General features: G+C 43.2%; 2 protein-coding genes across 4 annotated transcripts; both read left to right on the top strand.

Annotated features, from left to right (window-relative positions):
* The first annotated feature begins 918 nt into the window (after positions 1–918).
* LOC120893336 (nucleoporin seh1) lies at positions 919–2,752 on the top strand. Its single transcript, XM_040295144.1, has 4 exons — positions 919–1,374; positions 1,492–2,144; positions 2,208–2,353; positions 2,419–2,752. The coding sequence occupies exons 1-4, from the start codon at positions 1,264–1,266 to the stop codon at positions 2,586–2,588; spliced, it is 1,080 nt and encodes a 359-aa protein (XP_040151078.1). The 5' UTR covers positions 919–1,263; the 3' UTR covers positions 2,589–2,752.
* Positions 2,753–3,344: 592 nt separating this feature from the next.
* LOC120893335 (PX domain-containing protein kinase-like protein) lies at positions 3,345–15,364 on the top strand. Of its 3 annotated transcripts, none has more exons than XM_040295141.1 (6): positions 3,345–4,373; positions 6,169–6,310; positions 8,771–8,914; positions 9,044–9,901; positions 9,970–10,283; positions 10,477–15,364. In XM_040295141.1, exons 1-6 carry the CDS (start codon positions 4,269–4,271, stop codon positions 10,936–10,938), a joined length of 2,025 nt encoding a protein of 674 aa, XP_040151075.1. In that variant the 5' UTR covers positions 3,345–4,268; the 3' UTR covers positions 10,939–15,364. The 3 variants fall into 3 exon arrangements, with proteins under 3 accessions (XP_040151075.1, XP_040151076.1, XP_040151077.1); XM_040295142.1 differs by having other exon boundaries at positions 3,346–4,373; positions 10,489–15,364; XM_040295143.1 differs by lacking the exon at positions 6,169–6,310 and having other exon boundaries at positions 4,263–4,373.
* The last annotated feature ends 12,615 nt before the right edge of the window (positions 15,365–27,979 follow it).

Genomic DNA, 27,979 nt, shown 5'->3' with positions numbered 1-27,979 from the left:
AGAGCAGTGATGCCGTCACGCGGGTGCAAGCGAGCAGCCGCAGCAGCGGGCCCCACCGCGGTGTCGTCCTGCGAACGGCAAAGAGAGATACCATGCCCAGCGCATTCCTTTCTCCCCTTCTCCGGCGATGCTCCTCTCGCTCTCCAACCACACTAACGGGGTTTTTGGCTGTGCCGCGGGGCGAGGTGCGCTATCATATGGCGGCGGCATGCCCGATGACAATCTGAAGCGTTGCGCCGATATTTATTGCCCCTTCTGCACCCTCACCAACCATTTATACACCTCAAGCCGCAATTTGTTATCACCAAAAAAGCAAAGCGAAACACACACACACATATATAGAAACAATCGCACGCACAGTAATGGAAGGGGTTAGAAAGGACTACGTACACTTTTCCATATTTTCTTGGGCACACTGGGGACGCGCCTATCGAGCTTCACACCGGCCGCCTGTGTGTAGGGAAGGAAAGCCTGCCTCTTCACTCTTGGGTAATCGATTTTCCTCGGCTTCCTCTGTAATGATGTCGACACACACACACACACACCCACACTCGTGCGTTGCCCTTTCCGGGGTTTTTCACCGCCCGGAACCGCGTAAGGAACAAAACAACAAAAAAAAGGAACACTTTTCCCGTTTTATAATACTGCTCTCCACAACCTTCTGCAAGCCACAAAGGACACACACGCACACACACGGGTCACGGACACGACGACAGCTCGGAATCAGAAAAGCTTCATCTTCAGCACCAGGCTCGCTCTTCTCTGCGTGGTGTGGGTCCCGTTGGAGCACGCCGAAGAAAAAGCTGGCACCGCAGAGCACGTCGTCGTAGACACGGAATTTTATTTGTTTTCCCGAAACCGTGCCTGACGTTTTGTGGGAAATGTCAAAATCCTCGCACCGTTCGTTTGGTCCGGATCAAGCGCGGCAGAGACGCGCGTACTTTGCTGTCGGCAAGGGATTGGGATTGATTGTGGGCAAATGGTTGCAGAAATCCGCTCAATGTCCTCGCAACGGCGTAAGCACAAGTCCACAGACCGCGGTGGCGATTTTCATTGAACAATTGTTCGTTTGTTCGTTTGCCGGGTTCGGCTGAATGTTCGGATTGTCCGTGCCGGAGAGCTGTCAAAACACAACTGGCGCCGCCGCCGCAGCGAAACGTCAAACGCTAATCAGCCACTGCCGGGAACGATTGCTGGAAACGGGTCGGAAAACGCATCGCACACACTTTTTGGCACGCAGGAATACGACATACACGCCTAGCCATGTTTGAAACACAAATCATCCACACCGAGCACAAGGACGTGATACACGATGTGGCCTACGATTACTATGGCCAGCGGATGGCGACCTGCAGCAGCGACCAGTACGTGAAGGTAAGCCAGCGAGCGAGGTGCGCGCGGCCCACCGGGTTTGTTTACATTCTCGCAGTATCGCTGTAGTGGCCGGCGGCACAAACTAATCTCATGTGAATCTTCCACTCCGGTGAGCAGGTGTGGGACCAGAACGAGCAGGGCGTGTGGAGCGTAACGGCCAGCTGGAAATCACACTCCGGCTCGGTGTGGCGCCTGTCCTGGGCGCATCCCGAGTTCGGGCAGGTGCTGGCGACCAGCTCGTTCGACCGCACCGTCTCGGTGTGGGAGGAGACGGTGGGCGAAAAGACAAACCCGGCCATGCCGCCGCTAAAGCGCTGGGTGCGCCGCACCAACCTGGTCGACTCGCGCACGAGCGTGACGGACGTGAAGTTTGCGCCCAAGTCGCAGGGCCTGATGCTGGCGGCCTGCTCGGCCGACGGCATCATCCGCATCTACGAGGCGCCGGACATTATGAACCTCTCCCAGTGGACGCTTTCGCACGAGATCAGCGTCAAGATACCGCTCAGCTGCCTCACGTGGAACCCGTCCATGTTCCGGCTGCACCCGCCAATGATTGCGGCCGGCAGTGACGACTCGTCGCAGAGCACCGGCGGCAAGGTGTTCATCTTCGAGTACAGCGAGAACGCGCGGCGCTGGGCCAAGACGGAGACGATCAACTCGATCACCGAGCCGGTGCACGATATTGCGTTCGCCCCGAACGTCGGCCGGAGCTACCACATCCTGGCGGTCGCTAGCAAGGATGTGCAAATTTTTAACCTCAAACCAATCCTGTAAGTTACTGCTAAGGGAAGGAATTGGGGAGTGGAATAATTTATTGTTTCACATTTTTGTAGCGATCCAACGGCAAACTCAAGACTGGAAATACAGGCGGCGGCCCAGTTCGGGGACCACTACTGTACGGTGTGGCGCGTTACGTGGAACATTACCGGCACCATGCTAGCCTCGACCGGTGATGATGGGTGCGTTCGGATGTGGAAAAGTAAGTGGAAGGAGAGTTGCCATGCTGTTGGAATGGATGTTTATTTTTTTTGTATGATTTTCCAGTGAATTATTTGAAAAACTGGCGCTGCGCTGCGGTTCTCAAGGCAGAAAACTCCGAATCGGCCCCGGAAACGTCGGTGACCGCTTCCCTCAAGTCGAGCATAGTGAATGCAACGGCCAAGTACTACAAGCGAGGCACAATCAGCCATCCCGGGCAGGTTCCACGGCATTAGCCGGCATACAGGAGGCTTCCGCCGTCGTTGTCGTCGTCGTGGAGGTGTGGTACGAAAGGCGGATGAAAGTTTGCGATTACGGTACGAATGGAAATGTGTTCTGTTAAATAAATGCTACAAACCTATTGTGAGAATAATAAACATTCAACAAACAACAAACAGGATTCGATTTGGAGTTTTTACGTTTGGTAGCTTGGGTCGTTCTGGTGATGTTTTGTAATGCTAATGATAGTAAATATTGGTCTAAATGTATTCTCTATTAATTTTCCCAAACTCCCTGCACACTAATTAAAAATCGACAGTTTTTTTTTTAAATAAAAACAATACATATCCGTACATCTGGTTATAAACTATTCCCTAACTTATGACCTTCAACGTGTTTTCATTCGCTACATTTTTAATTTCATCATTGCCTTCCAATTCAATGTAATTTATGAAAAGACTCCTGATTTTTGGCCGTTTTTCTTACTTATACCTTTTAGTTCTGGTTTTAACAATGCGTGGAATGCAGGAGGTTTATATTGTATGATTCAATCATTTCTATCAACATTTTCCAATAAGATTCAATGTCTGCAGTTTGTAAATTTATGTTCTATTGTTCGTGAAATTCCGCATAAAAACACAGTAGGAAACAATTCTTTCGCTGCAAATTCAAACTTACATCGCCGCCCTTCGCAAGCTCCGGGCTTGGATCGGAGCAGCTCCATTCCCAGCGGCGGGAACGCTTGTTCCGCCCTCACGATACGCCCATCACTACGACGGAAAATCAATCAAAATTTTGATATCCGTAAAATAGAACCGTGAACATAGACACGAAATCTGCGACGGTGCGTTTTCTTCGCAGGCGAAAAACGGAGGCCCAAAAACCCTGGAGGATATGCAGTAGAGCCGAGCGGCAAGCAAAAAGGACTGTTTATTTTTCGTTTTCTGTTAGTGGTGGTGCCTCAGCTGCTTTGGGTGGTACGGCCTGCTTGCTGGTTGGTGTATTTCCGTGCGAAAGGTGTCCGCTGCGTAGCCCAGGCGCCGATTTGTTTTCGTCCTTTGGTTTGCTCCGTGTCGGGGGGAGGTTTTCTTTTTTTGAGACTTCGAGGTCCTCCGAGTTCGTCCGGAAAGTGGTTCCAATCGTTGGTGTCCTGTTACATTGCGTTTGGGGATTGCTAGGTACGACCCAACATACAGTGTCAGTGCTTCACGGGAGGAAAACAAACCAAGTGACCAATCCCTCCCTGCCGAACGGGTGGAAAATGGTGTAGCAAAGAAGGAAAAGTGTGTGTGCATGTGCGTGTGTGTGTAGCACAGTAAATCCAAGGATGCGCAGGATATATACGGTGGGAGAAATGTACACGTGTGTATGCGCGTGTTAACACAACGTTCCAGGCCGTACTGCTGGACTGCTGGCTCCCCCACCCCCAGTTCCCGGTCCAGTGGTGTGAAAACATGAGCACAGCTCCTCCCGGACGGAAAAACGCAGTGCATTAACCTTGCCGCGCGAGGATACGAGAACGGTGAACGGAGGAGGAAATTGCGGAACAGTACGCGAATTCGATTTCGCTATCCGGTTTATCCCCTCCAGCTCCCTCATATTCTCTCCTCCCACCCCCACTAACCCCTCACGTTCCGTGTGCTTTCCGTGTTCCGGGGGAAAATGCCCGATAGCTGCACCAACCCAACGTCCAACAAATGGCACTATTTGAGCAAACCGAAACCACAACGAAGGTTACGCTAGACGACACCGAGGCCTGCTGCTGTACGATCGAAACAGCACAAACCATCGACGGGCATACGGTGAGTACCGCGACGGGAAAGGGAGGGAAGGAGAACACACCGGGAGATGTGCACTTTGGCAGTTGTGTGTATGTGTGTGTGTGTTTGGGTCCTTTTCCCTGCTTTCTGTTTCGTCCTACCATTTCCGGTCTCCGCTGATGATCGATGAACACGCCCGTTGCTTCGTGACTGAACAAGGGATGCTTCGTGCGTGTGGACTAGTGATGTGCTCTTTGGTCGATTCCGACGACTCCGGACGATTCCGGACGATTCCGGCGACTCTGATCCACTCCGAACGACTCCGGACGACTCTGAACAACAATGGACTTCTTCTAATGACTCCGGACGACTCCAAAACATCTCCGGACGACTCCGGACGACTCCGGACATCTCCGGACGACTCCGGAAGACTCTGGGCGTCTCCCAACCACTCTGACGATTCCGAACGTCTCTGGACGACTCCGGACGACTCCGGACATCTCCCAACGACTCCTGAACGACTCTGCACAACAATGGGCGTCTTCTAATGACACCGGACGACTCCAAAACATCTCCGGACGACTCCGGACATCTCCGGACGACTCCGGAGTCGTTCAGAGATGTCCGGAGTCGTCCGGAGTCATCTGGAGTCGTCCGGAGTCGTCCGGAGTTGTCCGGAGTCGTCCGGAGTCGTCCGGAGTCGTCCAAAGTCGTCCGGAGTTGTCGGAATCGTTGGGAGTCGTCGGAATCGTTTCGAGTTGTCCAGAGTCGTCTGGAGTTGTCGGAATCATTGGGAGTCGTCGGAATCATTGGGAGTCGTCGGAATCGTTTCGAGTTGTCCAGAGTCGTCCGGAGTTGTCTGAAGTCGTCCGGAGTCGTTCGGACTCGTCTAGAGTCGATCGGAGTCGTTTGGAGTTGTTCTTTGTGTTTTTTGTCTTTCACTTTACGCGTGCACTTCGTATACAGGCCTTTGTTTCGAAGGCCGACTCCGGCTGACTCTGGCCGATTTCGACTCCAACCGATTTCAGTCGACTCGGACGACTCCGAACGACTCCGGATGACTCCGACAACCAATATCTCCGGACGATTCCGAACGACTCTAGACAACACCGAATGACTTAGACGACTAGGGACGACTCCGGACGACTCCGGACGACTCCGACCGACTCCGACGACTCCGACGACTCCGAATGATTCAGACGACTTTGGACGACTCCGAACGACTCCGGCTAATGCATCGGATCGGATCGGAGGCGACTACGGATTTTTGCCAACTTTACCCATCCCTAGTGTGGAATAAACAAGGAAAGGCATGCAAGTACTTCTTCCCCCACCCCCCCCCCCCCCCTCCTTACTGCTCCTTTTGGATGCGATGGAAAGCGACGACAGACAGATGAAGAGCGTGCTAAAAATGAACCATCGAACGATGAGTCACACACACACCGCACCTACTTCCTGCATAGACACACACACACATCGCCATCGTGCCATGGGAGCTGGGGAGCTGGGGATGGGGTGCGGAATATCCTTTTGCTTCCGGTGCTTTTAAGTTCCCGCTCTAACTTTCTTTCCCCACTCCTCCGCGTAACACGTGTCCGCTGTGTTCTTATTATAATTTGTTTTCTTCTGTTTTTCTTTTTCCCCTTCAACATGATTTTGTTTAATCGGTTCTGTGCTCCATCGTCATGTGTGTGTGTGTGTCTATTTGTCTACACATACCTCTTCACCACCCGCTTCAAAACCACCTTCCTCTATACAACCTTCCGGTCAACGAAAACCCCGTGTCTCCGGCTGCGTTCAACCCGAACGCATATACCATTGCACCGCCGCAAAAAAGGAGTATGTGGTGCGGGTACAGCGCGGCCCGTATCCGGAAAACAGCTGGCGCATACTGCGGCGCTACAATGACTTTGCCTCGCTCAACAAGTGTTTGCAAATTTCCGGGATCGATTTGTCATTCCCCGGCAAGAAGCTAATTGGTAAGTGGGGGCGGGGTGGTGATGGTGGTGGTGGTGGTTGGCGGTGTTGTAAGTGCCGCGGGGGTGTGCAGCTGTGCATACCGTGTCAGCGGGACATTGCTGACCAGTTAGCGTCTGGATTATCGACCTGCCGCTTACTGCTGCAAACGTTTGCGTGTGTTATTGATTCGTTCTTTTTTATTTTAGTTTTTATTTTAACTGAATTCCTCTCATTCCGTGAGAAGGGAGCGAGCAAATGGGGGAATCGAAAAAGAACACAAAATTATACCATTTCGTTCCCGCACTACGCAACTGCTGTAGCTCCAGCTGCACCTGCCTACATTTTTCCGGCACAAAATCGTCCTGGCTGCCTGGCGCCAGTTGGAAATAGTAATAACGTTAAACACAACAGCCAGCAGCAAAGAAGCAGGACAGTTTAAGCGTCACAGCCCGGGGGTGGCGGAAGGTATCAATACAGGCGCAACGAACACGAGGAAGGCTGAAAGCAGTCGGTCCAACCTTCCGATCGATAGATGTTTTTGTTTTATACATTCCCTGTACCCTACCTCCGACCGACAGGGCTCGGGACGTGAATATCCTAGGTGACTGCCGGAAGGCGGCGACCGTTTGCTCTTTGCTGTCGCTTTGCAGCGCCACCCACAACTGTGCTGCTCGCACCTTCCGCTCTGTTCGGCCAGGGAGGAGGAGGTGTTGGCAGCAGCAATGGCAGCCATAGTAGGACAGGGTTGGGCTGTTGCTCGCTTGCTCTTGCTGATGCATCCTACTTCCCTTTCCTGGGGTGGCTGCAGGACGAACTCGCCCGATAGCGCTTGGCGCTTGCTGTAGCGTGTGACGGGGACGTTTTGTGCCTGGGCGTACAGTGGATGGTGTGTGAATAGGAAAGGATATTTTTTTAGATTAAATTGAATCTAATAACGAAATGTAGAAAAAATGAATAACCATCGCAATGTTTTTGATGACAAAGAGCATTACCTCTTTTTTATAAACAAATTTAACAATTTTGTTCTAATTAGATAGAAGGTTCAAAAGCGGAATGATGATGATGATGATGTCCCGCCCTGTCCCCTGCATAGGGTCGAGATGGACGAGATTATCTTAAACATAATTTGGAGAAATATTATTAAAAGAATTCATTCTAAACAAAAGCAAAAAAACGAATAAATGTCTGGGGACTTAATTCTGGCCAGTGTCTCAGACTGGAGATAAACTCTTGCCGATCTCTACGTCAGTTATCCGTCACACCCAGAGTTTATGTACCGCGCGCGAGTCACTTTCATTTTATTCTATTTATATATTTATTTACATTTTTTTAACATGAAAAATAATCGAATGAAAATCACCATCATCGTGGTGCCGACAGAGATTTTTTACAGACACAGATAACAATAACATCTAATGTGAATAGTCTTTAACCTACATCAAGCTAATAATAGCCGGCACTCAAACAAAAATAGATATCAAAATAACTACACAGTTTACAAAATAAGTCATCATATATAACGATTTTTAATGTGACCCGCACATGATCGCTTCAATACAAGGAGATTGTATTGCATCCTCAGTTATATTCCTTGGATTTGATTTGATTTGAATACCCTTAAACAACAACGGGTTTGTACTTAAACTCGATGTTACATTCGGAAGCCTTGGAATCCCAACAAATCTTGTCCTATAGTGGTGCACATCTGTCCCTCTTTGGATTGTTATGGTTAAGTTGTCAGGCAACTGGCCCATTCAGCAGAATTATCTCATTTATTATCAAGAATTATTCTCATAGCCCAGTTCTGTAGTATCTGCACTCTTTTCATTTGTGTTTCATTGGCGAAGAATTTAAAGAAATTAAAAACTTATAAAGTTCTATTTTGCCAATTGTGTTAAATAGGGAATAGGATCTTTCGTTACTAGATTTGAAGTTATTGTTATTTTTGTTAATGGCCTGCTGGATAAAAATTAAATAAATCAATGTCATCGTTATCATACTTCCACAAAAGTTAATTATAATATGAAACTAAAAAGAGCGATAAATAAGTTTTGGTACAGTGCTTTGAAACCAACACAGCGCACTGTACAACCACGTTAGCAAACGTTCAGTAGTGTAGGCGAGTCCCCACTGGGAGCAAAGATACGACGTTTCGAACGTTTGTTACTGTATTTCCTTCGCTGCATGTCTCCCCTATTACGAGCTGTCCGTTACGCTCTCTAACCGGATTCGGTTTGCATCCTTTCTGTCCGATAGTATTAGGCATCTCATACTCGCTCGACTTCCTTCACACACACACTCTGTCTCTCATCGTCGTGGTTGTATATCTATCGTCCTGGCCATGTGGCTACATCAGTTTCATTAAGGATACGGTTTTAATCGGATAACATTTTCTCTATCTCTTCCATCTTTTCTTTTCCTTGCAATCTGCTTTCGCCATCCATCCTGCTTCCTCGCTGCCCCTCACAACCGATCTCTAGGTAATATGCGCCCAGATTTCATCGCTGAACGGTTGAACGCATTACAGGAGTATATAAATCAAGTACTAATGAATCCCATTTTGGCATCATCGTTACCAACCAAAAAGTTCATCGATCCGGACAGTTACTCGACGCCGTTCCATGGTAAGTAGCCACCGTACCGTGGACTCCGCTTCGGTGGCTTTTATTAGCCACCCAAACCATGATGATTGTTTAATGTTTCCGGGATTTCTCTCTTTCTCTCTCTTCTTTCCTCCTCCGTTTTCTGCTCAGATTTGGCCCTACAGTATGCGTCGATGAGCCTGCGCACCGATGGCGTGTACACGCTCGGCCAGTCGCTCGGTCCGATCGGATGGCGGCTACGCAAGCACTACTTCAAGGTGGTGCACAAACCGCAGGGCAACAAGCATTCGCCCGGCCATTCCACCACCAAGCACCATCTGATCAAGTCGAGCTCGCAGTCGCACGGCAAGCAGCACACGACGCAGGTGTGCGTGACTACCTCGACCGAGAAGGACTACAACAGCAGCACGCGGGACCACAGTGGGCGCGACGATCTGATCCTCAGCTGGACCGAGTTCGGGCCCGATCGGTACATCGACGAAAAGGAGATCCACACGGTGCTGAAAAACTTTGGCGGCGTGCAGCATCCGTACATCGTGCCGATCGAGCACATTGCGTCGAACGACAGCGGCGCGCTGGTGATACGCAAGTTCTACAAGCAGGGCAGCCTGAAGGATGTGCTGTGCTCGGCCAGCCCGTGCAATCCGTTCCTATCGAAGTACGGCAGCCCGAAGGGTCGGACGCCGCTGCCGCTGAAGGATTTGGCGTTGTATGCGCGGCAGATACTGGAAGCGATCCGCTTCCTCCACTCGAAGGGTATGGCGTGCGGGCACGTGCACTGCGGTAACGTGATCGTGGTGGACGGTATCGCGAAGCTGATGGATGTGGAGAACTTCATCTTTGGCGTGCCCTCCTTCTATCGGCCGTTCTTCGTGCAGCACAGCAAGATCAACACGTGCGAAGCGATCGACGTGTACGGCTTTGGCCACCTGCTGTACGAGATGTGTATGGGGTACCCGTTGCAGGACTCGTACGCGCGCCAGATCAACGATTGCCCGGATAGCTTAAGTATGTTCTGCATTTAGTTAACATGCATTAGTGATTGAACGTTCCGTTTTGTCACTTTTCATTTGCAGAATCCTTGCTGGAGTCGATCCTGTCGAAGGACGCCTGCAAATCGTCGCTGCCGACGCTCGACCAGCTGACAACGCACCCGTTCTTCGGCGAGTATGCGGGCCACTTTAACGATTTGTATGCGACTACCATTGCTGTTCAGAAGCCACATCTAAAGTTCTCTACCAGCGCCAAAGAGCAGTTGAAGCTGGCGGTTCAAAAGACTGAGAATCGTGTCCGGGACGAACAGCGCTCCGTGAAGAACCAGAAGCGGCTCGTGCGGGTGCAAGAGATGATGACGTCCGAGGAGGAGAAGAAGAAAATCAAACAGAAAGCTGTGAGTAAATACTTTTCACCTGATTTTGCTGTTTTGGAACAGGTTTCCCTTTTTCGGTTGCTGCTGCTGTTTTCCCAAACTTGCCTAATGTCTTGTCAACTCCTTAATCACATTTGTGTGTGTGTATGTGTGCGTTCCTTTTCGTTGTTTCCGTTCCCCTGCTCTTTCCCCTCCGTTTGCCCGTTCACCATAGAAACATGAGCAGAAGCAGGCCAAGCTGCGCGCACAAAACTCTCTGCAGCTAAACAATGGGCCACCGACGACGGGTTCGGCTGGCATTACCGCAACGGTGCATCTGTCCAGCTCGACCGGCGGTATCGTCAAATCGGACAGCGCCAACAGCATTACCTCACCGCAGGAAGCACTGATGTCGCCGCCACCGCATGCGACGGACAGTGGCGGAAGCACATCGCCCCAGCCGCCCCCATCGGCACCGCCGATACCGGGCCCACTGTCATCGGTGCCGCTGTTTGCAGCCGGTTCTGACCCCACCCAAGCGCCCGGTTCCAGCGCCACAGGTAAGCAGCTCGCGAAGTCAATTTCCGGCGACGAGCCTACTACCGGTAACCGCAGCGCACTGCTCCAATCGATTTGTAATTTTAACAAAAGCGGACTGAAAAAGGTCGTTAGTCCAGCCGAGGCGGGCGGTAAATAGAAGCAAAACGCTTACACTAACTGGTCCGTCGCAAACGATCGTCCGTCGTTGTGTCCTGTCCTTCCTTAGCCCGGGTGAACAGGCTGTTGTTAGCGAGGAATGGCGGCAGCGGCGTCGGCGGGTTGAGCGAAAAAAATGTGAAATGAAAGGAGATTAGAACACTAGCACGTTAGGAATTCTTTAAACATTGAATGGTACGTTTCTATGTTTCGTGTGGCGGAAAGACTTTTAACTACCACTGAGGACTGAGCAGAAGTATGAAGCGCCAATCTGCGCACCTGAGAGAATCGTATGTGCAAAAATGAAAGAATCGTAAACACTGCGACACATCCATCGACACATCATTCGCTACATCTCTTAAAATCAAACCAGTGAATGGGTTTCGCAACACTCCCACACACACACACACACACATACAGTCACACAGGATGAGCACGATTTTTGGACCAATTTTTCATAACATTAGTAGCAAAATCAAATCCAAACGTACATGAATGAATAAACAACACTTGCTTAAGAAACAAACAAACCTGTGGGCCCGAATGCAAACAGAGTTAAAGAACTAAAACATACTAAATGAACTATAAAACTGACCTGATCGTTGGAATAAATCATGTAGCCAAAGTAGTAGTCGAACGTAACAAGGAAACGAAAGTAGACTAGAAATGAAACAGCTGGCACTATGGAAAAAATATTGCAATGGAAGAAGGTTTTTAGCTTTGTTTCACCTTCGAAACTGTTCTAAAATAGTTCAAAATGCAGTTTAGTGCGTTAATTTTGAAGAAAGCTAGAATTTATTTAAATCGCAAATGAAGTTGGTTTTTAGGTCCCTTGTTACTTTTATTACTTTTATTGTTTACGGAAAGTAAATTAATTAGTTGTTTGTAGAGAGTTTGTTGTTTATTTTCTTTTTAATCTGTATGTGTTACAACAACGACATCGTAGTTGTTTTCGCAACTTGAGTGTACACCTCAATGCATTGAGAATTGGTTATTGCTTGGTGATATGCTTCGTTTTACTGCGTTGCCAAATATATAAAAATGTTGATAGAATAAAAAGATATAGGCATGTGAAGTGAATAAAGAAAAGAACTGGGAAAATGTAACACGCACTAGAATGGAACCTCATTTGATGTTGATACGATGTTTAAAGGAATTGTCGCAAAGGAAAACCCCTCCAGGCAGTGAAATTGTAAAGCATACAGAGCAAAAATATTAAAGTATTAGTGAAATATGAGTGTAGAGTTTATAGGTATGCAATTAACACGTGGGATTGGTTTGTTTTTGTATTGTGCGTCCTGTCCAGCGATATTTTCTTAAGCTAGTTTTTGCTTCGTTCCTTATTAGTGCATACTATAAGTGGGGTATGCATGAGTGTGTATGACTACTATAACACAAATATTTATGTTATTAGACTTTTAATGTGTTCCGGTTGTTTTGTTCGCCACATTAGACGGAAATCACAATCGATAACACAGCAAAGCTTTGCCTAACACTTTCCTGCGTACCATCACCATGAAGATTATTTGTGATATGCTATCACCGTGCCACTAAAAACAGTGATACGTAATGTGTCCATGCTAACGCACTTCCAAATGAAAAACAAAACTGTGTAAAGTTTGAAACATACCAGCAAATCTTCAAAACAGTATCAACAAGCGTATGAATGAAATGTGATATAAGTTTTACTGAAATGTTTCTTCAATTTGATGACCGTTCCACTACCTTCCATTTAGTGCATGATTTTCATTGTCAAACATTTTATAGGATAAGCGAAATGACTATGACTAGCAACATGAACAATTGAAAACGGATTTCGTCTAACATCTCAACCGCTGGAAATATTTCCCTGAGTTAACGCAAGGTGCGCCAATTGCGCCGCCATGGTTTATGAATTGTAGATGTATAGCTTAATAGTAACAACAATAATAATAACAATATATTACTATCGTCCGTTGTACTTGCCGAGAGAAGAAAGCAAAAAAAAAAGAAAACAATTGTTCGCTGATGGAAATGATCTTATGAGCAAAACACATACACGTAAAGACGACGACACAAAAACACAGCATTCTCACTCACAGCAACACTAATTGATGCAGCAAACAAGAGGGGACATCCTAAACCAAATCCAAATAAGCTAGGCTTTTTTAAAATATCACGTGCCAACACTGTTGGCGAAGAGGAAGGAAGGATTCTATCAACATTGTACTGTAGTAGTAGGGTGATACAATCGTGACGTGATGTGTGGTAGAGGCTAAAATGCATTCACAATGATTAAGAAAAAACCAAAAACTACTAGACTTGGGCATAGATATCGCGTACGCGTATTATATAGATGTTGCATACGCAGCGGACTCTTCGCTTGCATCATTCGGATACTGCTAGTTTTAGACATCTAGCATCTAGCCGCTATATCACCTGTGCGACTGCAATGTGATCGTGACCAGAGATCAGACCGCGTCTGATCTCCCTCACTGCACTGAATCAAACTTCTTGACCCCGGTGACATGGTGCGTCGGTGGTGCATCCCAATCTTTTTCACGTGTTGCTTCAACGTCGTTCAAGTGAAAGAGTAGAGTATAGCTGCAAAAGCTGCAGCTCAGTGCAGTACCGAAAAGTATTTGTGTAGTGCCATAACATTCTAGGTAAAAAATGAATATGGAAAAAACTGTACAAGACAGATCACAGAATGTACCCAGTCAGCAAATTTCAACTCAGCACACAAGGGGCACAACAACGCTCTTGAACAGCTATGCCGTTGTGTGGGTTTTACTCGTTCCCGAACCTGTTTGCGCACTTTAGTACGAAATAAAACAAGATAAACAGAAATATCATACCCAAGGTGTGCTAGTCCACCGGGAAGCATTTTACTGTTGCGACAAATGTTACACTGAGAATCTTCTACACGTTATTATACATACATATACATGCATATATACATACCTATATTTACTAAAAAGCAAAAAGAAAAACTCATCTGATTACAGATAAAAACAAAATCAACAAAAGAAAATGCTGTATTTCTTAATATAATTGTGATTTATGTGGAAAAAGTGTATCCTGATATATATATCTCCCTTTTATAACAATATTATACAATCATAAACGAAGCGAAAAGGGTATGATCGAATGGGAGTGATCGTGATTGTACGCAACCGAACGGAATGAATGAATCAATGCGGTGAAGCGGTGGAACGCTGGAGGTACGCTTTAAAGACATGGAACAAGCATAAACTGTAAAGGAAAGGATACTATTCATATTCACAACTGTGTCGTGCGTAAACTGTGCTGATTTAAAAACCAAACTCTAAAAGAAACAAACTAAATGTATGAACATTCCGTAATGAAGGTAATAAATCGTAAATACATTAGATCAAATCTCCACCACTGCTGTCCTAAATAAAGGCGTGTGTACTACGGCATACCAAAGTGGATATACATTTTAACATTAATTTAAAGGCATGTTGCTAAAACCAAAACCTCTTGCGGTACTGTGGTGAGGCTAGCCGAAAACTAAAGTATTTAACGATGTGCTAACATAGAATCAATCACTCTTGGTGGTGCACTATTAGCATAATGTTGCATTGTGTTTACCTTTTTTCTTATGATTATGATTAGCGTATAACGTATAATATGGTTGCATTTACTCATCTGTTAGGCTGTTATTTGCATTGTTATTTTGAGGTAACATTTCGCTTTTGTTCGCTTGTTAAAAATGTGACATTTATTTTATTGTATTTGCGCTGTCATTAAAACTTTTCTTGTGAATTGTTTAGTTATCTCTGTTTGGTATTGGATTTATTGACTTGCCTTTTAGCAAATTATGTTGACACAGTACTGTGCATACATGTTTCACTGTCCGTATCCGTACTTTTTGTGCATTAATGTCATAAGTGAATAAGTGAATAAGTGAAAAGAAGGAACAAAAGTTAAACAAAACTTAATGTAGCGCAAGTAGCAAGGAATCAATCAAACGAACGAACGTAAATCGTGCAAAGAAGAGAACCAGATAAACCAAATAAAAACCTAAACCTACAAAACAAACTAAATATAATAGAACTTTTGAACAAGAGAGCCAGAGAACGGGACAGAGATGGAAGATGGACATTTCTCGTCCTCGTAATAATCGTACATTGTCGTAATTAAACATCCATCTCTCCTATCAATTCAACTCGTGTCATACGATTAGGATCTTGTATGAAGAGATGCATACTCCCATGTCGAAAGGTCCAATTCTGAGCAAGGGTACATCAATGAAGCAAGTAAGCTTCTCCGAACTATCGCAGAAAATCCACAAATAGCAGGAAGGAAACAAAGAAGAAAAACAAAACAAAAAAAAAACTATCGTAAAACTGAATCTCTTAACAAACTTTCTATTGCAACCAATCACAACTGATAAATAAAGAACCTGTCTTAATTGGAGTAAATTGTGGGAGTTTTTTTTTAATCAATATATTTTAATTCTGACGAAACCCCAAATCTGACGAAACCCTCTTAGCCGCGTTCGAGAGGAAGATGCTCAGAAGGATACTTGGCCCCGTATGTGTGGAAGGACAATGGAGGAGCCGCTATAATGACGAGCTATACAAGATGTACGGTGACCTCACTGTCGTACAGCGTATAAAGCTTGCCAGGCTACGGTGGGCTGGCCATGTTATACGCATGGAAACGGACGACCCAGCCCGTAAAGTCTTTTTAGGCCGTCCACAAGTACAGAGGAGGCGTGGTAGGTCCAAATTGAGGTGGCAAGATGGCGTGGAGGCGTCCGCCATTAAGGCCGGGATAACGGACTGGCAGACGAAGGCGCGAGACCGTGAGCGGTTTCGGACACTCCTGAGGCAGGCCAAGACCGCAAAGCGGTTGTAGCGCCGGATAAGTATATTTTAATTCATACATTTCAATAGCTATTGTTACATTAGTTCGCATCACAATAAAATTTCATTTCTTTCACATAATCGGTCCTTGGCGGCAGCTTCCAAGACGCCCGATCTCGAGCTGTTCTTGCTTCACCAGATTCCGCCATCGTGCTTTCCTGCGTCTTATGTCGTAATCAAGCTCGTGGTTCATCGTTCTCTTCCAAACTCCATACTCGAACACACCGCCACATATGGTCTGAAGGATGCGTCGCCCAATCACGTCCAAAGCGTTAGCATCCTCCGCCCGAATAGTCCAATACTCATGTCCATAGAGGACGAATCAATGTGCAATATATCTAAAATTCGTGCGGTCTCGAAGCCGTCTGAATCTTAACAGATGGTCAAGTCCATAGTATGTACCATTCCCCTGCACAATGTGTCTCCGGCTGCTTTGCTGTCCGAAGTAACGACCGTCACAAGATAGAAGAACTCCAATTTTTGGATTGATTATCTTCGCGTTTAGGTCGGGTGTACACCTCACACACCTTCGCTCTTGTCCTGCCAATGATGTCGACGTCATCCGTGAAGCCAATAAATTGGAGAAACCGGTAGAGGATTGTGCCATGAATGTCGTTTTCTAGACCCTTGTAAGATTCGAATGGTTCCGACATCAAGTTCGATACTCTCACCTTGCATTTCACCCCTTTTATAGTCGCCTCTAACAGCCGGATCAACCTCCCAGTGGTACCACTGCATGATGTTCCATAGCTCAATCCGGTCTATAGTGTCGTAGGCCGCCTTGATGTTGATGAATAGGGATGTGTGTAGGGGTCTTGCGCTTTCGGCACTTCTTTTCACTCGGATCTGTTGTAGAATGAAAATTTGGTCGGTGGTGGATTTGCTTCCAAAAAACCCAGCTTGGTAGTTGCCGATAAAATTTGTAGCAAAGGGCGCAAGTCTGCAGAACAAGATCTGGGACAGGATCTTATAGGTTGGCATTAAGGACTGTGATGGCTCGAAAATTCGAGCAATCCAGCCTGTCATCCTTTTTGTAGACTGGGTGGATGACACCCAGGTTCCACTCTTCCGGTAGTTCTTCCTGCTCCCAGGTTTTCACAATCAGCTGATATATTTCGACGGAAAGCCTCTCCGGTCAACCCATCGCTGCCAGCAAACTTGGTGCTCTTAAGCTGCTCTTGGCACTGGCAATCATCTCATTCAGATATGGCGCTGGCACCTCGTCGTCTGCACCAATGCTGTTGCTGTTGTTACTGATGTGCTGCTGCTGTGGTGGTTGCCTTGTTCTACAAATTGCGCACGCCTATCCTGTCTCTGCTCCATTCAGGTGTCTTTCGAAGTAGCACTTCCACCTTTTGATCACCTTTCGCTTGTTTGTCAGGAGTTTTTCCAACACATTACGCCCCATTGCGGTTTTAGGAGCAAATCGGCTCCGTGCTTCCTTTAATTTCCTGTAAAACAAGCAGGGTGGTGGTCTCTTGATACAGTAGGTAATCTGACCAGAGTCTAATGGACATTGATGATATACATTTTTGATATCGAGATTAAGGATTGCAATAAATTAATTTTATATTAAGAATTATAATAATAATAATTAGTTTCAGTTACAGATCGTTGGGTGTGCGTGTTTAAGAAGAAATGAAAACAAGTATCGCTAGAGTATTGTGATATAATTAACATCGTAGCATATGTTATGTACGGGCAGTATTTCTTAGCAGTACTGATCCAGTTGAAAGAAGATGTTTAACAAAATATGAGAACGAACGATGATTCGCGTTTTAAGATGGAAGCGATGAAAGCAACTATAAAAGTTAAGCAAAATTTCAATGTTGCTTAATTACTTAATTATTTATCCGGCGCTACAATCGCTTTGCGGTCCTGTCCTGCCTCAGGAGTGTCCGTAATCGCTCACGGTCTCGTCCCTTCGTGGGCCGTAATCCCGATAACCAATCCGTTATCCCGGCTTTAATTGCGGACGCCTCCACGCCATCCTGCAACCCCTAGTTAGGCCTACCACGCCTCCTCTGTCCTTTATGGCTTGGGTCGTCCGGCGCCATGGCCAGCCCACATACGGGGCCAATTTTCCTTCCGACTATCTTCCTCTCAAAACGCGGCTAAGAGGGTTTTGTCAGATGAGGATAGTGTCCTTGTCTCAGAGGCGTATGTGAGTATCCTTGCGCGAGTTAAGATTTCGGGTTCGGAATCAAACAACTAGTCATGGCTACTGTTGGAAATAGAGTGTTTATTGCAACTTTATGTTGGGTGTAGGAAGGGAATTGGACGGGAATTTGTTGATCAGCATTTCGTCAAACTGGGTCAACCGATCGACGCGGTCCGCTATTTGCTGCCGGTGCTGTTGACGGTGCAATTTCGGTGGCGGTTGACAACACGTAGAAAAGTACTGTGTTAACAATTACGTTTGTTAACTCGCGCAACTCAGATACCGTGCTATTGTCGTTGCTGACCTTTGACCCAAGATAGGTAAATTCTGGGATGGATGCGAAAAGTTCACCTATCTGTACGCCACGATTACGTAGGTTTGAATTATTTATTGGTTATTGGCCTTTTCCTCGTTTATCTGCAATCCGAGGTTCTCTGCCGCCTGCCCGATCCCTTGGTAGGCTTCTGCTACATAGGAGAGCCGCAGACCAATGATGTCTATATCATCAGCGTATGCCAGGATCTGGGTTGACTTATAGAAGATGGTTCCCTCAAAACACTTACCGTGGGAAATTTTCAGTTCAGAAAATAAATAATCACCGCTGAAGCAAAATTATATTTCTTTAAAAGTAAAGCTTACCTTGCTTAGTCAGCTTAGTTCTGTTTTATCCATTTTTCTACATTTTCAATGTAACGCATTGACACCCCAGGAATTTTGAAAATTCTGCGAAATTATTTTTGTCTGAAATTTAATTTCATGACTTGTAAATTTAAAGAAACGATTCATGACTTTTTAAATACTTTTTTAAAGCTCGTAAATCAACACATCACCCTTCAGCATTGATTAATTGTGCGTTGGTTTCATAAAAGCAACACAGAAACCACTCTTCCCATAATTTACAATATGTAGGTCAGACTGATTAACCTCTGTCGGTCATCCCGCATAGATCCCTACCCGGTATAGATGATGGGCTGTCTACCCATCGATCAGTTTAACAGTGGAACAATTATGTCAAGCTAACACGACATTATTCCCACCGGGTCAGCGGTAGGTAGAAATCAATTTAAGATAAACTTTCAATCCATTGACCGCACCACCACAGCCGTCGGGTGCTGGAAGCGATGCCAAAGGGGTAAGGGGACAAAAACAAACACTACAATCGCTTGTTCATCGCTCTCAGTGCCATTGCCGGTCACGCCGGTGGGTAGTTCCAGCATTAAAGCTCCATTAATGTCTTTATTCATTCCTACGAGCTGCTCGGTGGCGGTCGGCCATCGGTCTGGTAGAGTTGGGGTTTGACCTCCCCCAAAAAAGGGTTTCATTCTCACCAAACACCATCACTGAGCTGCATCTCTTTCGGTTTGCTGTGAAGTGTCCTTTGCCGTTCTTTATCGTGCTGCCTTGCTTGCTGCCAGCGCTAAGGACAATGGTGAACCCGAACAGCGAACCATAACGCCCCGGTTTTTGCCCCGTCAGTGTCCGGTCCCGGACGGTCCCTGACCGCTGAAGTGCTCGCATCTGGACAAACAATAAACAAATTCATTAACCCCAACCGTGATTACTTATTACACTGTGCTGGTTTCGCACACGGGGTGGTGGGAAAGGTTCGTGATGCTAGCAAGGCAAATTCCCCATGATCCATGTTTAACCCCTTTCCATCCGTGGAAGGCTTTTTCGCTTCGCGGTGAAGGAAGGTAGCGCTGCGATGGAGAATTCATGCACGCTGTGGTGGTCCTGCCAGGGAGGAAAAGTAAACGAAGGGTAGGGAAGGGAACGGTTCGAAAGGGGGAAAGTTGTTTGCTCTTTCATAAAGCCTCAACATAAAGACAATGTTTTGACGGAGCGACCGGGGGTTGTTTCGCAGATGCGATGGTAGATTTATCGTAGCAGAACCGTGGCAGACGTGTCAGTTTTTCCGTCGTTCCACCCAAAAATGGTACACCTCGTCTAATGAGCACGGAGGGGATACGGAGAATGAATTAATGTAATGGATGAGTTGTTACGTTGTTGTATCGTTGAAACGGAACCCCTGCCGAACCCTTCACAGGTGTACCGGTGAGCGCTTAAGCAAGACATGATCCGCGGACATGCGAGCACTAAATGGGCAATGTTTTAAATATTACATCGTTTTAACGGGAGACGGCGACAGGGGAAAATCGAAGGACCGGGGGCTTGAATTATGGAATAAACGAGCTTGTAACGGTAGCGACTCAAAGGAATCAATTTCAGGAGAATGCTTTGGGGTATTGTTAGTCTGATGGGCGTGGGGTAACAGTGTTTGTGCTTTGTATTGAAAACATCGTCGAAGGGAGTTTCATGAAACGAGACAAAATGTTTGAGGAATTCTAAGGGCAAAGGTTAGTGAAAAGGAGGTGTGGACAGCAATGAAATTTTATTTAATTTTCATTTGCATATTAATTTTTAATACAACTGATTTAACTGATTTTATTTCCAACAAGAATAATTTTAAAAATGATTAAAGATGATAAAAATGTATGAAAAATTATGAAAAATAAAATTACGGATATTCGGCTTGTTTTTATTGAATATCTTCATATCTAGGCACTGGCCATACCACTTTTTAATTTTATATGATTGTCATGATGTACTAAGATAAATGAAAAATGTGGCTGACCCATAGTACGACCTGATGCCGCATTAAATGAATATTTTCTGTCGGTCAGTTCACCATCAGTTCTGTCGGTCAGTTCACATATAAAAATATGTTTCTAGACAGTGATAATAACTAGAAAACAACGATATTACAAGGTGTATGAGAAAAATGTATTGATGGCCGTACGAGAAAGAACGTCAATTTGCGTAGCAATTCTTTTATTCTATTCATCTACGAGTAAAACAACATTCAAACCTCGTTGTATTTGAGACCGTTGTTCTGTCGGGCTAGGAGGACACCAACATACAGAATCAAGTATCCAGACCTTAAAACAAGTTAAAAACTAAAAAGGCGTAGTGTGTGTGTAATCTTGAAGGTTATAAAAGGAATTTTGAGGCTGTCCAGAATATGAATCAAAACATCCGTAATATGATACATGAGCTCGAAACTGTCCGGAATATGAATCAAAATATCGTTGTAACTTTTGATTTTTTTTTTGAATGTTTCGAGTAAAATTATTGGAAATATTTTTTTTCTCAAATGTAGAAGGTTTGCTTTAGTAAAGTGAGTAATACAGATATTTGACCGATTAAAATTGAATTAGTTAGAAAATATTAGATGCCAAAAACGTCTTAAGTGTCCGTAATTCGAAGCAGTGCGGTATCAAAACATATAAGAAGTAACAGAGAAAACTGCTAGTCAAATATAAGAAAGCAAAATAGAAAGATCCACATAATGGCTTATCATTCAGAAAAGAATAAACTTTAAATAATTGTATGAAAAGGAAAATTGTTGAACACAATGTGTGACACGATGTTAAAAAAAGAAAATAAAGCAATACTTAACGAAAACAGATGACCAAAGAATATAAACATTAAACAAATAATTGCTGAATAAATTTGGATAGGAAATCAAGTAATTTGTATTATAAATAAAAGTAATACAATATACAATATAGCAAAAAGTAATTTAAAGAACGGGCCGGTCTGGTGGTACAGTCGTGAACTCGAACGACTTAACAACATGCCCGTCATGGGTTCAAGCCCCGAATAGACCATGCTCCCATACGTAGGACTGACTATCCTGCTATGGTAACAAAAAGTCACTGAAAGCCAAGCCCACTTCACTAGTGGGTACAGGTAGGCCTTGACTGGTAGCGTTTGTTGTGCCACGAGAAGAAGAAGAACAATGTAAAGAACAAACTATCATAAAAAAGTGAAAAACGTATGGAAGTTTTTAAAAGTTTTCTATCATTTAGTCCATCTTTGATTCAAGTAAAGATTTAAAAATACATTGCATAGAAAAATTGAACAAACAATTGCTTTATCCTTATCAACTTCGTAAACTGATTAATTTGTTTCATGATTGGTCTTTTTGTCGTATATGTTTTTAATTATCTTGCTGTTTTGTTAATCTATGCTATAATTAATTATAACAAGAGAAGCTCTTTTAAAATGTTCACCTTTCAGTTTTCTTTGCTTTAATCAAATCAGTATTCAGCATTTTCCACCTTTCACTTCCTTCCTACTGACAGTACATATCCCCATTATCTATGCCGCTGTGGTTAGATTGAAATGTCGTTTTTGCGTTGTTTCATATTAACAGAAAACTAACACACCAAACCATACCACATACCACTACCACACTGCGACTATACGGTGTGGGTAAGAATAGACTGCAAAAAGGGAAGAATCCATAGCTATGGAAGCGTTAGAACAAACCGGTACGTGAAAAAGGATCCAACGTGAAAAGGATTATGGTCGCGAACGAGAACAGCGTAGAGTAGCGTTTTCAGACAAAACGTGCTAGCTGAACGATAGCTCAACAAAAAGAAAGCAGAACGAATTACATGACGACTAATGAGTTGTTTCGCCGCCCCAATCCGCTGGATAGGCGAGGCCCTGGCGGTTTGCTACAAGAGATTTTGACCAGCCGGGTTCAGGCTCGGGTTGATTGGGGTGGACAAAGAGTGTGTTTGCATGGATGAGATACGGCAACCACAGGATATACTTATTTGATGTCGAAAATACTTTTTAAACCCGATGCGTTTCCCTGTGGTTTGGTAGGTTGTATTTTGTGTGGACATGGCAGATAATTAGTTGGAGATGCAGAAGGGCAAATTGTGTAAATGTTTGAGTTGTAGGTATGTATTATCCTGCTAAAATTCGTAACCAACCCAACATTATTCTATTCCGGTAAGTGTGAGTAATTTACTTCAGTAGTAATTCAGTAGTATCTTAAGTGCAAGTCGAGCATGGAAACGTGCTTATCCTCTTAGCGATGAAACGTGATATACGAGCGAATTTGACGAATTTTACAACATCATACAGACGGTCAGATGATTAGTGTTTTTATTCGCTCGTGTCCTTTTGTCCCAAGCTTCGACCATTGACCGGCTCGACAAGACACTCATTAGAGTGCATCGTGTGCTACGCCGGCTATTCGTTTTTCGCGTCGTTATGATGAAATTTTGAGAACGAAGAGGCAAAACCTCCCTTCCATGCACGGTCTACCCTAGGACAAACAGAGTGTGAGCGTTTTTATGTTTTTCTTCTTCTACGAATTCTGTTGAATGTTAAACGATCGTCCAGCCAAGTCCACAGCTTGCCATATACCTTTCGAGGTTGCCCGTGGTCTACCCTAGTGGGCTAGTGGAATCGTTTGTTTTCTTTTTTTTACTTAAACATCAACGGTTCGTAACAGCAGTCTTTTGTCTCGGAGCAGTAAATTATGGGTGTCCAGCTTTAGTTTCATCCTTTACCGAAAAAGGATCACTCTCCATTCATTTCATAACGATGAATATCTAATGGAGTCTGCTGGCGACGTGCTCTTCTAGCAACGGTGCAAAAACGGAAAAGTCACAAAAACGAGGAGCCGGGGACAGCAAGGACTTCATTTTGATCAAACGACAAATGACACGGGGACACGATGGGGGAACGATACGGTGGACAATTGGTGAGGAAACTGGGAAGAATTTAATTTTGTTTTAATACCCCAACTCGAGGTAATGCGTTTGGAGTGGGGGGGTTTGGAGTTGATGAAAGTTGAGATGGAGATTGTTTTTGTTATAAGTGTTCCTTCCTAGTCTCACTGCAAACAGGAACGATCTTTAAGCATGATTGGTTGGAAATTATGTTTTAAAACTTGCAGAGGGCTGATAAATGAATGAAGACATAAATAAGAAGGTTCCACATGAAACACTCAAATAAACTGTAAAAGATATAAAATAAACTACTTTTGAATGTGTCCTTTAATAACAATGATTCAATAAATTAATTAAATTTAGTTCAAAGCGTAGAATTGAGCTGTGCTATGTAAGTTTAACGGCTTGTTTCTTACTTTAATGCTTAAATAGCTAAATCACGATTTTTTTAAATTGTTTCTGCTTATAGAGTATCAATCAATCCATAATGGTGAAAAAACTTACAGCACGCCCTACAAATTAGAATTATCAGACGACGAAGACCAGGCGTCTCCATTGCGCCCTGAAAATTATATCAATTTTAATGTTTTATTTTTTGTACAATGAAAATGATTAGGTCAAATGATTTTAAAAAAAAATATATGATAGAAATTCCTTTTTTACTTAAGGTTTTATATTATTTCGAATATTTTTCGAATATGTGCAGATTGCCTATGTCATTATTAAATGTGTAACTGCAGTTGTCATCACGATCTTTATGATAAAGATAAGATTTTTCTTTATATATTATAATTAAAACTAGAAAAAATATAAGAAAAAGTCAACATAGGTTTGAGACACGCGCGCGTACAAGTGGATGTTCGGGATCTATAAGGGGCAATTTACGGTTTGCACACGGTCTGGGAGGTCACAACAGGATTCACTCATTGATGAATGTAAGTGGCCAATTCCAGATACATGAGGTTCACCTGCTGGCCACATGTAACTGGCGATCTGGCCATATGCATGTTGCAGTTGTATTCTGATAAGTAGTACGCCGGATCCATTAGTTGGTTCTTGGCGAGCTACGTAAGGGATACATTAGTTTCTCCTGCTTCGGAAGGTAGTGCCCTGGAGCCTGCCATTGCACAATGGGCAGTTTAGAACAAATTTCGGGATAAAATTATTTTTGCAGAAATTGTTAGTTTTTATCGTTTGTAGTAAAGTGTTATAATAGTAAATAACATTTTATATGTAGTTCGCATCCATACCACCAGGTGGCGCTTCATAAAATAGTGTTTTAAGGGATCTTTGGTTTTGTTTTTTTAATTTTGTGTGTTTTTTCTAGTATTTGTTGTTTTTAATAGTATAAACCATTTTAAAATATACTGTAATGTTCCATAATATTTGAACAAAACATAATAATTTTGAATAAGATAATATTTTCTGCTTTGTATAGGACATTTGTAGCTAATTCTCATCACTTTTACTTACAGGTAGTACGAATATTAAATATTTACATACACAAGTTAGGTGGATGCTATTACAAGCTTCTGACGTCTAGTTCACATTTCTAAAGACATGAATATATGCATTTCAATAATTAGATAGAGCAGGTACATTGAAATAAAATAGTTTTCAAATTCGTAATGAAAAGCAGCCCATATTGTTTGTCTTTGAATATTCATCCAATACTTTTCCAAGTCCTGTACTGCCTTCAGAAGGGGTAATAAAACTAAAAATCCGAATGTCTTGGTTTTAAAACTATCCAAAATTCAACGATAGCTACAAACAAAGTATTTACTTCATTTGTAAAGTTAAACTCTGTCTTTGTTTTAGTGCGTGTAGCTACTGATATTGAACTGGTTAACGAATCAGAGGAATACAGCTCATTATACAAAATGACCTTCTGGATGCATTTTCTTTCTTGCAAATATTCAAATATTTCTTCACAGATTTATAGTATATATATTACACTATTATGTGGCATATATGAGACAACGCCACTCTACGCTAGTTCCATAATGGCATCAACTCAAGAATTAAAATGATGAAAATTTTCGGGAAGTTTTTTCAGTTATTATCGTATATTTTTGCATAAAAATAACCTAACTCAAAATCTTTAATGTATTTATAAAGCTGACTAAATATCCTTTTTAAAATATCTAAATTTATCAAAATCAAATCATATTTTAAAAAGTTACAAAGGTTCAAAGTTTTCCAAAAAAGTGAAAATTTTTCAGCGTTTTTTTAACAAGTCTCGACTTTGAGAGGTCTTTTCTAGAGAACCAGAAAAGATAAAGAGCTTATATTTGGTATTTTTCTTAGTTTAACCCTTAGTATTAAAACCTAATATTTGGAATTGCGCTATTACAAAGTTGATTTTATGAATTTCATCCCGGCAAATGCCCATTGTGCATTGGTGCCAGAGACCCTGGGGCCAGCGGTTGGCATTAGTGGAACTGGCCATATGCATGTCGCAGTAGTGTCCTGATAAGTGGTGCGCCAGATTCATTTATTGGTTCTTGGTGGGCTACGTAAAGGATACTAGGGAATACAATGCAATGGAGTATGACCCGTTTTTTCTTGATGCAACTAGGTTGGTCATCTTGGGTGTGTGTATGACTCAGACAGTTCCTCTGAGAGTTTTCCGATGTCACCACTTGCTCGTACAAAATATTTCAATATACCTATCAGAGTAATATTATCGTAAAGATACTTTCGTCCTTCTCAAATCTATGTTGGGGAAAGAGGTGGGACTTATCATCATCACCATCATCATATTTTTTCTACATCGTTTTCCAACGTCAATTAACCTAGTCGTATCTCACACGTTGTAAAATGGTATAAAGTTGACATCATCGATTATGTAAAATGCAAACAGTTATTTTAGTATATTGTACTGATTAGATGCATCAAATATAAAATGATGTTTCAAATATTAAAAAAAAAATATTTTATTGGCTAGAATTTTTTACTTCAAGCTAAATCATTCAAAAATTATTTAAATTTCGGATGAAAATCGGAAAGATTGTGATACGTAGGTACTTCACGTATCCATTCATGTACAGACACTTAAAAACCGTGATGAAACGTGATAAAAACCATTCTTTCTTGGTAAAAATGCATTTTACACGTTTGGTTTATAGCTTTTGTTATTTTCAGATTAAATTAATTTTATGTATTCGGAATAGTAAGATCGCTGAAAACAATCCTTTTTCTGGTGTTTCTTTCATAATATTAACATTTTTTATTTATCAATGACTTTTTTGACTGCGTACACACACAGTGGCCATATATTTTATTTTCTGACTTTGCGGCTCCTTTGGACAGTTCCTTAGACCACTTATCGGACAAATTTCTTCATACTGGTTTGAAGACACACTATAGCTATGCTCATGCAAAAAATCAGATCGATATCTTTAAAATTTCAAGTAAATACCGTTTGCGCAAGGTTCGAACAGAACCAGTACATTATTTTTGAAAAGCGTGTCATTGTTAACCGTAATTTTAAAGACATTAATTTTATTTAGAATTTAAATTTAAAATAATTACAATTTAGAATTTAGTGTACATAACTGTCTCGAATTGATCGGCACATTTTACTCTCGGCCTGGGTCGTGGACATATTACTTTCGTATCTCTGAACCATGTTCAGCAAGGTAATAATTAGGACTTTATACCAAAAGCGCATATCGGTAACATTTTAGATACCCTTAAAAGTTTTATAGATTTAATCGGGAATTTTATTTTTGGATTTCATCAGCCTGTAAGACATTCATCAGAATTATTTTTTTGGTTTTATTGATGCATGAGTAATAAGACAAGCATATTTCAAATTCAGAATTATTCACAATTTGCATTACCTTTGACCAAAATGTTACTTCCTTACTAGCTTAAAGCCTATTGGAATCAATTTGTTACAACCGATAGATTAGACGTGACATTCTACCAATATTTTTTTCACGTAAACTCGATGTCACTCCCGTTAATAATAGTTGTTTGTTTCAACCACCCACCAAAATCGGACGTTTTTAAGACTTCTCCACAATAAGGGTAATGAAATTTGTCGTTTTCATTCATATTTTCCTGCTGTTTACTTTTTTTTAGGAATTATGTATAAAATCTAACAAAATATTCATCATTACTTCATTCCTCATATTTTTAAAAGATAAAAAAACTTGAAAATGTTTAATAACAATAACACCCTCTTCAAAATTACTAAGCTACTTTATTTGGCTAATTCGGACCGTAGAGCGGCCTAGTTTATGTAATACGCAGATGACCACCCAAACTAGTCGATGGGCCATTAATAACTGATATCAAACGCTTTTAGAAACATACTGGCCAATATTGGCACTCTATTTGGTTATTTGGCTAAGGAATGGAAACTGTCCGACTTTTTGTGGACCGCATACATTTCATACCTTCTTTCCATTTTCCACAACACAAACTGCGCACAATGATGCGAAGTAGAAACAAATGTCGAAT

This window comes from Anopheles arabiensis, chromosome 2 (assembly GCF_016920715.1).
Source record: "Anopheles arabiensis isolate DONGOLA chromosome 2, AaraD3, whole genome shotgun sequence".
NCBI classification, from domain to species: Eukaryota; Metazoa; Arthropoda; class Insecta; order Diptera; family Culicidae; genus Anopheles; species Anopheles arabiensis.
Note: the sequence above shows the minus strand (reverse complement) of the source record. Positions and strands in the feature narration are given on the sequence as shown.